The sequence below is a fragment of the Lycorma delicatula genome, chromosome 10, assembly GCF_047948215.1.
Source record: "Lycorma delicatula isolate Av1 chromosome 10, ASM4794821v1, whole genome shotgun sequence".
Classification (NCBI taxonomy): domain Eukaryota; kingdom Metazoa; phylum Arthropoda; class Insecta; order Hemiptera; family Fulgoridae; genus Lycorma; species Lycorma delicatula.
In genome coordinates, this window is record NC_134464.1 from 24,883,084 (window position 1) to 24,898,941 (window position 15,858).

Here is a 15,858-nt window from a genome sequence, read left to right on the forward strand (position 1 = left end):
TAGCAAAGTTAGTTCTTACTCTAGCTTTCTGAGACCACAACATTTGGATGATCCAGTAGGATTCATCTCCTGGCTAAACAGGACTCCGATACTGGTGCATCCCTGAATTTTCTTGCTGAGGAAGGCCAGGTAGCCATGCACTACATGTGGGTCCTAGGGGACCGATTACTGCCTACCTTCTATTTTTGATTAATTGGCTGTGCATCATTGATTTTTATGGTCTCTGGGGCAGGAACTGACTTCCGATGCATTTATTTTCTTTTTGTTTGTGACTCCATCCCATTTGTTGCAGTACATATTTGTTGGAGTATCATTTTGTATATTTGTTGACAAATTTATGTAGATTTGTTAAAGATTTATGTAGTGGGAACAGTTTAATTTATTTATGTACTGAAAACTAACTATATACTATATAAGCTTTTTTATTTATTAGCCTTTATTTTTATTAGCCTGTTGTGAATATTTGTGGGATGTGTTTTTGTTTTATTATTTTTTTAAATTTATTTAGTAAGAGTAACTTGGTCCACTACTATACATTTGTGTCTATGTGGTCTTAAAGTGACATGTGTTGATTTTCATAGTTTCAAAAGTTGAGGTTAAATAGTTTACAAATAAGTACATCTGTCACTGATGATTTTTTGTTTATTTTGAAATTGTTTTTAAGTATGCTACATTTTATAATGTGAAAATCAAGAAAATTTATCAGCAAAAAATGTACTTAGTTGCAAAATTTAATTTACAGTTCATCTCTAAAAGAACATATGTTAAGATTTGTTTTCTTGCATTAATGCGATGTAGTAAAATTGATCAGCAATTAGTTGCCTGCATGATAGAAAACATAACTGAACTTTAATCAATAACAATTTGATAATTAAAGAATTATTTAAAATATTTTGCACCTACTTATATAAATATGAAACAAATCACAATAATGTAGCATTATTATTAGTTAGGAAATAAAAAAAGGATGCTTACTTGTATCTGTATGTCCAGGAGCTTTGGGAAATCTAATGTGGAAATAATTATTTGAGACATATAAGTTCCAGCATTTGCAGCATCATTCACTACTTAACTGACATTAATTAAATTAGATAATCTTTAATGATTAATATTATCTAATAATCCTTAACTGATATTAATAATTGCAACAGAATTGTGTCCACCAATTCAAACAAATGGTTAAAACATTGTCTTATTTGAACTGCTAGATTTAATTTTGTGAATACTCAATTGTGATTGTTGTGTAAAAATTTCTGCTTGGTTACTAAGAGTAGGAAGAGCCCATAAAGAGGCCATGTAGTGTAGTGTACAATATTCTTTAATTAAAGTTAATGTTTTTTTTTTAGGAAATATAATACATTTATCATTTCAGAAATGTGTTATTCAGTTTTTTATCACTTAAATTTTCGAGCTCATACACTTTTGTTTAAAAGAAACTTTGTTCATAATAGCTGCATTTCATCAAACTGCTAAATTGCGAAGAACCGACAGAACTCCTAAACTTCAACACCAACAACTGAAAACATCTACCAACACCACCAGAAAACATCTACCCTTTCCACTATAAAAAAAGTCTACCAAGCACTGGGTGAGAAGAATTACAAAGCAGTGACAGAAGATCAGACTTTTGTAGAGATCTGAAAATATGCAGGAAGTTCAGAAAAAATTTCCCTTCATCAACAGCTTGTCATCTTAGCGCAGAAAAATTCCAGATGGTTGTGTGCATATTGACTTCGCTTTTGGTTGATATCTACGCACTGAAAGAAACTGATTTGGATGTAATTTGGTGCGATGATTTTTGTATATGCAGCAATGAAGGCATTTAATTTTTGTTACAATCAGTCAAAGTGGTGGGAGATATGATCACTATGGGTCACATATCTCAAAATCTTACTCAAAGAAAAATCATTTTTTTTACATTATTCTTTTTAAATGAAAATATAAATTAAATTCTCTATTTACTTTAGCAAATTTTACATATTTAAAATAATTTTTTTATAAAACATTTTTGAAGTAAGTGTTCTATGCAATGATGATTTTTTGAGGGTCACCTCAATATAATATGTTATGAATTAAAATGTTGTTGGAGATTTCTTACTGAATGTTCACCTTCAGTAGATATAGATACAGATACATTCACCTTGAGATACAGATATTATGGGGATTCGATTCATAAATTCTATCCATCAAATACCCCCAAGGAAAAAATTGCAAGTAGACAAATCTGAGGAACACAGAAGCCGCAGCAATCTGTTGACGATTCTTTCTTTCTTTTTTTTGTAAATGCTGCATGAACATATGCTAGTGAATCGTTTGTGTATGACATGTTGCTCCACCTCATTGGAAGAAGCTGCATTCTTTTTCACGATTTGTTAACTGAGGATAGAATTCTACAAAAATTGCACGTACACATTGTATTGATAGTCTGGTCAAAAAATATTGGCCCCAACAATACAGTCATCAGAAACCACACCATACACTCATTTTCTAATTATGAAGTGGTTGCTCAATCATCTGGTAAGGATTTTCTGTCATCCAATACCTAATGTACGAGTTAACATATCCAGATAAATGAAACCATGAAATGCAACATTGGGTCTATCTTTTCCATTAGCAATATTTTTTAGAAGCTACTCACAATAATTAAGACATTTCAGTTTTCTACTTTCTTAAATTGTTGCATAGTTATTGCACAATATGGTTTCAAATTTAAATCACAAAGAGTCTTACAGCAAGATGTGTATTGCAACAAGACCGGTATAGAGGGCCTGAGTAACTTATTCCTACCAATTATTATGAAAGTATTAGAAAATATAACAATTGTAGGAATCCAGAAAGGAACTAAAAAGAACCCTTTTAGTAAGGATAACAGGACTGCGAGATGTTGCGATGTCAGTTTTGCGAGTAGAGACTGCGAAACATGAGTTGTGCAAAGTTCTGTGAACCAGTCGAGTGAGACATTACGACATCATTCCAGCGAGGAGAGTTGGCCGTTTCAGTCTACAAGACATCAGTCAGCAAGGGCATTCTGTGGGGAGGATAGTGAAGGAGCGAATTTCCAGTATGAATTAAGTGTAATATGATTAAGGTGATGCCACAAGTAATTCCAGTAAACAACAAATACTGTCTGTGAGTTACTGTAAAACTATAAGTGAAAGAAATAATGTACTAAATTTCATTCATAAACTGTTTGGGTAGTTTTATTGGTGGGCAACAAAGGCATTTGCAGTGAACTTTATACTTGTCTTATCTAGTATACTATTGTTTATTAATACAAGACTAGTGGTTAAAAGTGTTAAGACTAGCGGTTATGTTTTATTAATGGGTCGGAATTCTGGTTTTCTTTTTATCTACCTGGAATAAATCCTGAGGATTATTTTAAACTCTGTCTTGTGTATAATCTCTGTATTATTATTATTATTGACATTTATGACTATTTGATGTGAAATATTATGATTGTTTACTGTTTTGATTATGTTATGTATTAGTTTTTTGATTATTGTCGCTTATTATTATTATCAGTATTACTATTATTCTGATTTTTATTGTGGTTGTGATCACTATGATTAATATTTGTGTATTTACTTTTTTCATTAATTGTTTTATTATTGTCACATTATTACCATTGTCATTATTTAATGTTTTTAAACCAATAAACTGTCATTATACAAGCATTCTAAATTGTCAATCTCCCAATATCCTGATCGAGCCACAAGCATCACGACAGTATTTTACACTACTCTGTTGGGATAACTTATGTAAAGATTTATTCAAACTGGCAGAAATTCTTGTTTGAATATCAGCTATAGGCTCAGGCATACTAATGGAAGGTTGCCTATTTTGTTTTGCATTTGAAACTGACCTTTGTTGAACAAAGTAATTTTTTAACAAATTCTTATATGATACTCTTTGCTGGGACACTTGACATTTGGAAATTTTTCCATGAATATTTGACATATTTCTTTAAAGGATCCAGAACGCAAATAAACTTCCACTATAGCAACATTTTCCGTAATTTGAATAAGACATTTTAGAAAAATACTACGGTACAGAATAAAACTATACTCCACTGAGGCTTGAACAATTTATAACTGATAATAGGAGATGAGAGTACTAACATACACTGCTAATGGTGAGTGTAGTAGCAGTGGCAGTAGCTGCATTAAAATAAAACTCAAATAACTGCAGTATAGCTGACTCAGTTCGGATTTAAGTTGCTCACTCTATGCATATATATATATATATATTAATTTTCCTCTGTGCCTACTTATGATGGTGATGAATGTTTAGCATTCAAAATGGCCACCTTGATTTAATAATTTTAACCCATATGGGTTAACATTTTTATAATGGGTTTTTGATCTTAATCTTGTTTTCTGGGTTATCTCTGTTACGTATTATAAAAAAATGTATTGATCTGTTTATCTTAAATAAAAATGTACCTAAATACATACTAAGAATCAAAGAAATACACTATAAAATTTATGTCCATCTTAAGCCATTAAGAGCATTTTCTATGCTAATATTAGGCATAGAAATAGACACTCTGTGTCTATTTCTAATATTAAACCTTCCTTCAAAAAAATTTACTCTGCAAGGCAGGTCCAAGGAAGTCACTAATAATTATTAAATTTGTTTTTAATTTAGTATTGATAAGTTAATTATTAAATACATTGTGCAGTACTGATACAATCCTATTTATAAGTGTATTATATCAGTATAATTGTATATTTTATTGTTTATTATGTTAATTTTTTTAATAATAATTTCTTTTCAATATGCTTGCGCCCCCATTTAGTGTTATCATGCCCCCCCCCCCGGGGGTACTGCCTTAAAGTATTTAATTCTGAAAACTCTTCAGTAAGAAATTTACTGTATTTTTCTACTATGTTTTAATCAGTTTTGTTTTTAATTAAAAAAAATTTCTTAAATTTTCTTTATGTTCAGTTAATGTTTCTCACATAAAGTTTCTCAAAATTAAATTCTTTTCAAATTTTATTGCTAAATTTTATTTATTTCTTGACAATTTAATGAAATTTTTACATTGAACCTAAAAAATTATGTTTTGCATCACCAATTTTTTGTTTTAAAATATTTTTCTCAAAAATTACTGGAGATACAGTTTTGGGACTTTTAATCAGTTTTTCAATCAAAAACCATATGAAAAAATGAAATTTATCTTAATTTAAGTTCCAAGAATTTCATGGCTTCATCTTATCCTTGAAGCAGAAATCAGGGTAAAATTTTTCACAAGCTATAACTCTTCTGGATTATGTTTATACAAATGTTTTTGTTTATTTTCATTTGTAGAACATGTCCTAAAATCTTGCATACAAATACTCGTATATATATGTTTTTCTTTTAAAAATTAAACTATACAAATTGTAACTGGGTATTTGCACATTTTTGATATACCTTTTTGCAGTTTGTCTATGCATTTAAACCAAAAAAAAGCAAAATTCAGTCTTGGTTGTTAATTTTTTTCCATCCTGTTTTATTTTGTATTAGAAATTGTTCTTTGATAGGTCACTTGTTTGATGTAAATTTTTAGGACTAAAATATATTACTGCAGCAAGAATTAAATAAATAGAATATATTCTAAAATAAGATATATTTTTGCTCTACAGGTCTAATGAATGTGATGTTGTCAGAGGTGAATGCACTCAAACGTACGTACCGTACTTGTTCCTTGTAATTCCATTAGGACCAGTAACGTTAACTGGTCAAGATTACATATTAGTTGAAAGTGGGTGTGTTTGTAAACCAAAGTATGCAACGACCGGGAACACTGTTTCAACTTCACCATCGCCATTATCATCATCTGCTTCATCAACAAAGAGTGGAAGCTTATCTCATATAACATCGGGTCATAATATTAAGTCATTTCCCCCACAAACTTAATGATTCTGAACAATTTTTATTTATTTATTTATTTATTTTTGATCCCATCATATTTTTAAATAATTAGAATAAATAACATAATTTCAAAATGATGACTCTTCCTGTTTATTTTTTAAAGTTAATTTTTCTTTTAGTCAGTAATTTATTAATAACTTGTAAAATATCCTGGATATAATATATGAATGAATATTTATTTATTTTAATGTACCTGTTTTATAGTCTAATATTGAAGTAATTGTATATGTAATAAATTTCTGTTTTTATTTTAAAATTTTTCTTCATCCAGAACGTTTCTATTAAATGATAAATGGATATCATTATTGTTGTAATTAGTTTATGTTGCCTGAATTCTTTAGATTACTCCATATTATTTGGAAAATTAGTATTTTTTTTTTTTTTTTTTAATTTTTATTGAACTATTTATTTTTAATCTTTAACTTGAACTGTTTGATGAACTTTTTTCTTTTTTCTACTCTATGCTAACCTTTTAATTACCATACTTTTCACATTTTACTTATTATTATATTTTCCTTTCTCTTTTAAAACTCACTAATTTTGTCCATTAAACTTTAAAAATTGCTTTTCACTTTATCATCAAAGATAAAAATTACCAGTTATTCTTAAAAGAAAGAATCTGGAATATGAGATGAAATAAATGGAAATTATGTGGATCAGGAAGCATCTGTGCTAGAAACAAATCACATTACTGCAAGTATATTGACCTATATCTACAGTGAATTTACAGTTATTGCCTGATTTATATAAATTCAGAGATGAAGATAAAAAAATTAAAGTCTTTAAGAAAATAAGCTAACCATGAATATTTACATCATTCAAAAAACTAATGAACAATTTAATTCTTGAAATAATAAATTTATAAGTTATCTGTACTCAAGCCAGTTTAAACTAAATCCAGATATCTTTTTTTGTTAGTAATAAAATGATCTTTCTGTTAATTTTTTAACTTCTCTTGTTTAGTGTGTACGTACAGTTGAGCTTCATTTTTAATAGAAATATTTTAGCATGTATAAAGCTGACATTAAGTTTTGAAGAAACAAATTGAAAAATTAAATGAAGAAAAGAATTATTGAAGTGTACTTCAACAACTGATTCATTTTTTCAGAGATTCTGTGATTGTTAACACATCCAAAGCCTTGGATGAGGAGCTAAATCTTGTAATTAATTACTAGTACAATAATTAAATGTTTTATTCTGACCAATACATAATAATAGATTATATAGATTATGTCAGAAATGGATAGACATGCTACTTCATAGATAAAAAAGGATTGACACAATATTTTTCTGGATGGATTGAGGGAAACCATAGTAAAACCTTGATTAGAGCAGGAAACTAGGAGCAGGTAACCTGATAAAAATTACATTAATTTCTTGGAAATTGAAGCAAAACTTTGAAAATGCAAACTTCAGACAAATCAGGAAATGGCTGTGATTGTTATCAGTGCAGTTTTTGGATCTGCTCTGTATTTTTGGATGTCTCGGAACTGAAAAAATACAGTATACATTCTAATCTTTATCTTCACTCATAGTCTTTACCTTCTTAACATTATTACAATTTATTAGATTTATAAATGAGTACTTTTACGATTTTTAAATATTTATAAAATTAATATTTATATATTTTTAAATATAAAAATTAGTAATAGGCCATGGTTATTATAAAAAAGAAACTATCAAAACTTGAAAATAGTACTGTGTGATACTAAAACGAAGTACAAATTCATCTTTTTTGTTTGTTATAGAAGATTCCATAAAGCTTACTAGAAAATTAAAATTATAATTTCCATTATAAAAACCCATTTATAATTTAAGAAAAGTCATGATATAATTAAATTATAATATTGAAGAATATACATTGGTTGATAGCATTGGATAAATTATTGTGATGAGTGGAAGAATTATACTTTTATGGTTTACAAATGTTCAAATTTATTTATTTCTGTGAATTGTATGTTTAAGTGTATCATGAAATTTACTGATTTTAAAACCAATTTATTTCAAAATGATAAATCAACATTAATATTTTAAATCAAAAAGAAGAAAAATGATAAGACACTTTATATAAGATACATTTTTTTTTACTTTTTCATTTCAAAAAATTACAATGAAATAAACATACAACAAATATGCATATACAAGGTCAATATTTTTATCTATCATAAATATTATGATTAATTAATTACAATACAGTTGTTTTATATATACTATAGACAACAAAATAAAATTACTTAGGTCAATAGAATAAGAAATAACATTGTACTTAAATTAATAGCTAAAAAAATATAATCTTATTTATAATTTGTGTGCAATTAACAAACAAAAAAAATATATATACACAATATTTTTGTTATCTTTTTTTTTTAATAAATACATTGTCTATAATTTGTATTCTTTATATTTTTATTTATCACACACACAGCACTTATGAGCTTAAATATAAAACTAGAACTATTTGAATAACAATTTACTAAACGCTACAGATAATAAAACTTCTAGTAACATATATAATCATATAAAACTCACTAAAATGAGTTACTTGCTCAGCTGATTTTGAAATTTAATTTACAGTGAATTTATTCAGTACAATACTGTTGATTTTTATTAATGACAGTATCTGTCCACTATTAACTTGCCATGTGGTACTGATTTATTGATATATTGAATAAAAAAAGTCATGATTGAGTTTCAAATGCTAGTTGTATTAATGTGAAAAGTACAGCTACATCATTAGGCAGGCATTGAATGAAAACGTAACTCTGAAAGCTTTACTATACAAACACTGATATACTATTTAGTGATTTACATACTGAGTACTGTCATTTTCTTCAGATACATATTTGGTATTCTAATTCCTGACATATATACATTGTTATTTGTACGAGTAAGCTTTTCCTTCTTGATCGAATGTTAAGAATTAGGAAATTTAATCCTTTTTTTCTTTTGTTAAAATCAAGGACAAGAATGCATCAATAACATTGAAGAGGAAAGATCATAACAACAGAGGAATTAAAAAAAACCAGTATCAAACATTCTTACTCCCAAATTTAAGGAATAAACTCCAGTACAAAAATAAATGAAATTGTGTAAATTGTTTTAAATCTATTTTGTGGTTTTATGCACTAGTTTATTTATAACTAAGTAAAATGACATTATAATTCTTCAAAAAATAGTTAGGGTGTAAATACAATGAAAACAAATTTTAATAATACAAATTTTTTTGTAGTACCTGTTAGTTTGTGATATGAATAATTTATAAATTAAAAATTAATGTAATCCACCTTACCAACACGTTGATATATACTCTAGATCGTTCAGTCTACCCAGAAGCCATCATCAGGAGTTAAAATTAATATATTTAATGTCAAAAGTTTAAATAATCATAGATAAACATTAAAAAAAAAAAAGTAGTGACTGTCCGGTCCTACTAGTATACTCTTCAGAGTATACTTTTTAGAACATACTAGTAGGACTGGAACAGTCATGACTGTTTTTTTAAAATTTTTTAACTATGATTTTTTAAACTTTTGACTTTAAATATATTAATTTTAACTCCTGATGATAGCTTCCGGGTAGGCCGAAAGATCTAGAGAATATATCAATATGCTGATAAGGTGGATTACATTAATTGTTAATTTATTCATTTAACATATCAGCGGTAGCATGTTTGAGAAATGAATAATTTATGTTGAAACCTATTCAATTCAAAGTTCATTTAATTAAACTTTGGAAAAATATTAAAAATCAGCATTCCAATTAGACACATATAATAAATATACAGTTAGTATTTCATAAAATGAAAATCTCATACCCATCTCAGTGAGTTCCTAAGATTGGTTATCAGAGTAAAATTTAATTTCCTCCCTACACTCCACTGTTGTCACACACTGCTACTTTTTTTATTTCTTGTACATGAGTCTTCCTGACTAGTCATGCAACAAGACCACCTAACTTACCACACAATTTTGTTTATCGTACCTCTGTTCTTTAGTTTTTTTGTCAAAACATAACTGTTTTGACAAAGTAATATTATTCTTTCCTTTGGCCTTCTCTGCAACATTTAAACTAACCCATACAAATATTCTCTCTTTTGTTAAAAAATATTTTATTATAAATGTTAAATTTTATGAATTTTGTTGACCTATGTATATTCTTGTTGTTATTAATCACAGCTGTATTTATGCAATACGTTCTTATGTTGTTGAGCTCTATTGTGAGAAAAAGTTTCTACCACTTCTATTGATAATTATTTTTTAGTTTTATTTTTTACAATACAGTTTTAATTTTCAAAAAGAAAAACATTTGAAATGTCTTAAACTTAATTAAAACCTACATTACTACAGTTTAATACAAAAGGTGTAGATACTTAAGTAGGGAAAAAAGAAAAAACTGTAATTTCAAAACGCTTGAGATTACCACCACAGTTGTACTGGAAATCAATGGTGATTGTTATATTTTTCATTGAGATAGTGCTCCTTTGCAATTTACTGGTGCTATTTAGAATTTTTCCTGTAGGATATTTCAGAAATAGTAGTCAGAAATGACTTACTGTCATCATACTTCATTGATTTTACTTATGAGATAAAGATTTTCACTTATGAAGATAAATCTTTTACATAGGTTTATGACTGACTCAAGATAGAAACTACAATATTTATTTTCTGTTATTTTTTAACAGGCAGAAAATGAGGTGTTTACAAAGATGTATCTGTGCAGAAAATATCAAATGAATTGCACAGTAAACGTTACTAAACAAATTTGTAAAACTCAGAAAAGTCATTTAACAAATGCATTCTATATGTCTGTTTTGTTTTCAGTGTGTTAATTTAGTTATTTCCCATGCTAAAACTGTGAAACCATAGCATTTAAAGTAAATAAAGATTGGATTACTGTTTGCTGTTAATGATAATGTATTGCATACAAGTGTGGGATGAAAAGTAATGCATGCATTTTGTTCTCTTGATTAGTATGCTTTGAAATATTAGTACGTCAATTGAAATGACATCGAGTAATTAAAGTTTTACCTAATGAAATTCATTGTTGTTTAAAACTGGTTATTAAATGGAATGATTGACGTAAGTTGTTGAATAATAAAATTTCATGAATGACAGCTTGGTTGAAAAAATAATGGATAAACCTTACAGTGGAAGATCAGTTTTTGTAAAACATTGAAATATATGAACTGGCTAATAAATGTAATAAGCACTCAAAAATCCATCATAGATAAGGTTAAAATATCAACAAAAAAAATTTCTCGCATTATTGATTGGTATTATTACAAAATCAGCTTTTTTAAAAAAAATTAATTAAAATGCAGTTTTCAACTAAGAATTTTCTTTTTGGGCATTTTTTTTTTGTATGTGCATTACTTTTCAGCCCATGTTTGTATTATTACAACATATAAGTGATTTTTTAATTTCATATAAATAGCAACAACAAACAATTATTTTAGTAAAAATCTGTATTTTTTATTGCAATTATTTTGATTGTAATAAATTAATATAATCCTTTTTCTGTAAAAATATTTTCATTTCAGTTATACTTTAATTCACAAAATAGTTACTAATTATACATAAATATTTACAAATTAGATATGATAAAAAACAATATTTATTTTATATGTGTATATTTATATATATATATATATATATATATATATATATATATACACACTCACATATACACACACACACCCACACACACACACACACACACACACACACACACACACACACACACACACACACACACACACACACACACACACACACACACACACACACACATACACACACACACACACACACACATATATTGTTAAAATCAAAATTAAACTACTAAAGCAGCAAACATAATTCTTACTTTAAATTTATTTTCCTAGAAAAAAATATTTTTTTTTGAAGGTCTCTGTATCTTTAATTTCTTCTTTTGTTTTCTATACTTTTTTGATTAAAATATAATTTATTGTCATTTAGATAAAAATAGCTGCACTCACTTTATTACTTGTACTTTAGAATGCAGTAGTTAAAATATTTTACTAAACTATGGCTAATGGATAATTTTTAAATGATCACAAGTTAATTAATGATAAGTTATTTTTTAAATAAAGAGAATGAAATTAATTATGAATGCGCCTTTAAAAACATTTTTTCTCCATAAATAAATGTAAGGTGAGAATTATCTTATTGCTTATTGTCTTCAACTTACTTGATTCTAACAATTATAATGATTAAGCAGTAGTTATAAAAATTAAAATTAAATTTTTAATTTGTGTGTGTGTGTGTATATATATATACACACACACACCAAAATATATCAATTTAATTAATAATAAAATCAATAAATTTGGCGATCATTACTGAGTCGCTAAAATGTTCATATATAAGTAACAATGTTTTATTATCATATTTGTTACTTACAATATTATTGGCCCAAATTCACACATTAATTCACACGAATAAAATTCAATCAGAATTCCAGAATAGTCATTTTACAAATGATTTCCTAACCTTCTTAACCAACTGTATAAATTGTAATTATTTATTTTACTGCATGTTACTTGACACTTCTTCTCTAGAGTGATGTAAGAATTATATATTTTTAAATTAAAACTAACTAGCTTTTATTCATTTTTCATTGCATATAGTTTAATTTTAACTAAGAAAATTTTATTATATTATTAGTAAAATTATTTATAAAAACATATTTACATTGTTAATATTAAAAAATGGTTCATTACATACTTTGTTGATAATACATTTATTAAATTATCAGCTAAATATATTACTAATTACATAGTCATGAGTAAGTATAGTACAAAGACATGATAACATTCAGAATTGCCTAAACTTAAACCATTTTAAATTATGAAAGTATCCATATTGTTAAAAAAGTAATATTTTGGTAAAAGGAGGTTGATTTTTTATCGTGATTTTTTTTGTTTACTTAGTGTATTTATAAATATATATATATATATATATATAAATGTCATTTAAAGTTAACACGTAATTTTTAACAATTAAACTACCACATCATCATCATCATTTCCTGCATGGGTTAGGTTATTAACCTGTTCCAACTCCATTTTTTCCTTGGTCTACCTCTGTCACAAACATAAACTAGAATTCGTTTCGGGATTCGATCTTCATTCATATGGTTCAACTGTTCTGCCCATTTATTCCTATATAAATCAATCCTTTCATTAACGGAAAATATTCAAATCTGCCTGAATATCTTCATTTCTTATTCTATCCATATGACTCAATCCCTGCAATCCTGTCAAAAAACCCATTTCTGCTCCTTGAATCTACTGTAATTTCAAGATTTCATCTTGATTTTTTTCCAGGCTTTACTTCCATAAAGTAAAATTGGCACTGCCATTATTTTATAAACTTTTAACTTGTTTTCATTGATAGCCTTATTTCGGAAATTCTTCTGAATAATGCCATGCATTGTTTGAAATTTATTCAACTTGTTATCTATATCATTGTTCTGATCAAAAATGAAACAACAGTCAAGGTAAGGGATTAAACCTGTTCAAGGATTATCTCATTTAATTATCTTACTCCTAATCATTTCTTTTCCCTTGAACGCCATTATTTTCACTTTACTGGTAGAGACTTTACAGTTAAAATCCATACCAGTCGTACTACATTTGAACAAACTGATTTGTAAATTAATTTTAGTTTCAGCAAGAATAACCACATCATCAGCAAATAATAAATGATTCAAAAAATTGTTACCTAAAATTACACCAAGTGGTGCTTATTTTTTCCATATAAAGCTTAAATGATCTAAACAAAAATTAAACATCATCTGCGATAAAGTACACCCTTGACAAACCCCTAAATTAATTTTTAAAAGTTTGGTTTCTTTAGTCATCCTTATTGCTGTTCCATTATACAAGCTCTTTATAATTTTAATCAAATAGGCAGGTAAGCCTTCAGTTTCCAATATTTGCCGTAAGAAACTTCTTTTCACATGATCAAAAGCCTTCTCCAAGTTGACAAAAATGATATGGGTTTCTAACTGAAATTCCCATATTTTCTCAATTGTCAGCTGCAAACTAAAAATGTTGTCCATACAAGATCTTACCTTTCTAAAACCACTTTCTTCCTCCATTAATCAAACCTCAGCAATCATCTTACTCTAGCTGTAATGATCTTAGAATATATTTTATATTTTGAGTTTAATAAAGAGACACCTCTATAATTTTCACAATTATTTCTTCTCCCTTTTTTGTGAATCGGTTGTACTTCAGAGATTAGCCATTACTATGATACCCTCAATTGCAACCAACAAATGTTGATCAAATGAAGAAATCTATGTTTCAGAAGAATATCACAATATTTAAATAATTCTCCATTAATTGGATCACTTTCGCTTGCCTTCTATTCTTAATTAATCCTAATGCTACATTTAATTCCTCCAAGTGAGTAAATCCACCGGTGCTGATTCAAAATCACAATCCATATCAGCATGCTTTACAGTATCAACTTCATGATGATCATCATACCAAACACTACAAAAATAATTCAACAATTCCTATTTCGAGATCATCTCCAATTTCACACCATCTCCTCCTTCTTATTTAAGATCTTCAATATTTTGTATGCATAAGCCTGTCAACCACATAGATTATACTCCTAGAATTGTATAAATGTTATTATTTTGTTAGTAAATTTTTGTTAGTAAAGGGCTGTTCAAGAAAAAACAGCCCTTTTGCAGTATCTCTCTTCTGCTTATATAACTAATAAAATCATACTCATGTCAAGTCTGCAAATATCTGTGATACACTCTTTTCTTTTTCTCAACTACCATTCCCAACCTTTTCACTACCATCGTTAAATCACTATCACTGTGCGTAGTTGTGCTTGTGTTTAAGTTTGAACACTGAAATTCTAACCATCGGTTGCCTACCTCAGTACTAGAGAAATATCTTAAGCAAACTCTTAGAGTAAACTAGCACACTTATAATAATCACTGAACCAGCAGTTTTGTTACTTGGTAATAGTGATTCCTGTATGCCAATAGAATTTATTAGAAACCATCATGTTGAATGGTTAGAATTTTAGCATGGTCAGCTCTTAATATTGTTTCATTCACTGTCTTGTTACATTTAATTAACTTTGTTTTCTAGTATAGAACAAATTTTCATTATATTTAGCTTCAGTTTTGTATCGAATAGTGCATAATGTATTAATAATTTTTCAGAGTTATAACATCAACAGGAAAAAAATATTAATCTATTGTCATGAATAACTAGACCGTACATTACTAGCATCTTTGAATTTGTGAGGCTGTACAAATGCACCTTATTTAAGAGGTCATATTTAGTATCACTAATAAATGTCATTTACTTCCAAACAGCTAGCATATAGTTTCCATACAATATCTATAACAATTACTACTGCATCTGCATGTTATTCTTTGTTTTCTAAAAATATTTCTTCATATAAATTAATATAATGATTTTTCTAAAGTCAGTACTTATAAGACCCATATTCATCTGTACCAATATAATGTATTTTTTATAATGAAAAACCAACTTGAACAACCCAAGTACAGAATTACAAAGTAAATGAAATGACACTTACCTTATTTTTCTTTTCTTTAGTCAAATAGCACTTCGCAGGATTCGGAATCATCAGTTGTATTTTTTTTTTTTTGTCTCCAGTCATTTGACTGGTTTGATGCAGCTCTCCAAGATTCCCTATCTAGTGCTAGTCGTTTCATTTCAGTATACCCTCTACATCCTACATCCCTAATAATCAGTTGTATATAAATTATATAAAATTACATATCAAAACATAAGATTTTTTTTTTTTTTTATAGAAAAAAATTATATTAAAATTACTCTCATATATAGAAAACATGAAGTTAACTAAATAAAACAATTACATATATTTAAATATGACATCAGTTAAGAATTAAAATTAA

At 27.5% G+C, this 15,858-nt stretch overlaps 1 protein-coding gene across 2 annotated transcripts in view; it reads left to right on the forward strand.

Annotated features, from left to right (window-relative positions):
- Positions 1 to 8,316, forward strand: part of LOC142331286 (uncharacterized) — a 119,421-nt gene extending 111,105 nt beyond the window's left edge. For both annotated transcript variants that reach the window (XM_075377080.1, XM_075377081.1), the window contains exon 5: positions 5,628 to 8,316. In XM_075377080.1, the coding sequence (XP_075233195.1) occupies positions 5,628 to 5,901 (274 nt within the window). In that variant the 3' untranslated portion in view covers positions 5,902 to 8,316. The remainder of the gene's footprint in view (positions 1 to 5,627) is intronic.
- Positions 8,317 to 15,858: the final 7,542 nt, after the last annotated feature.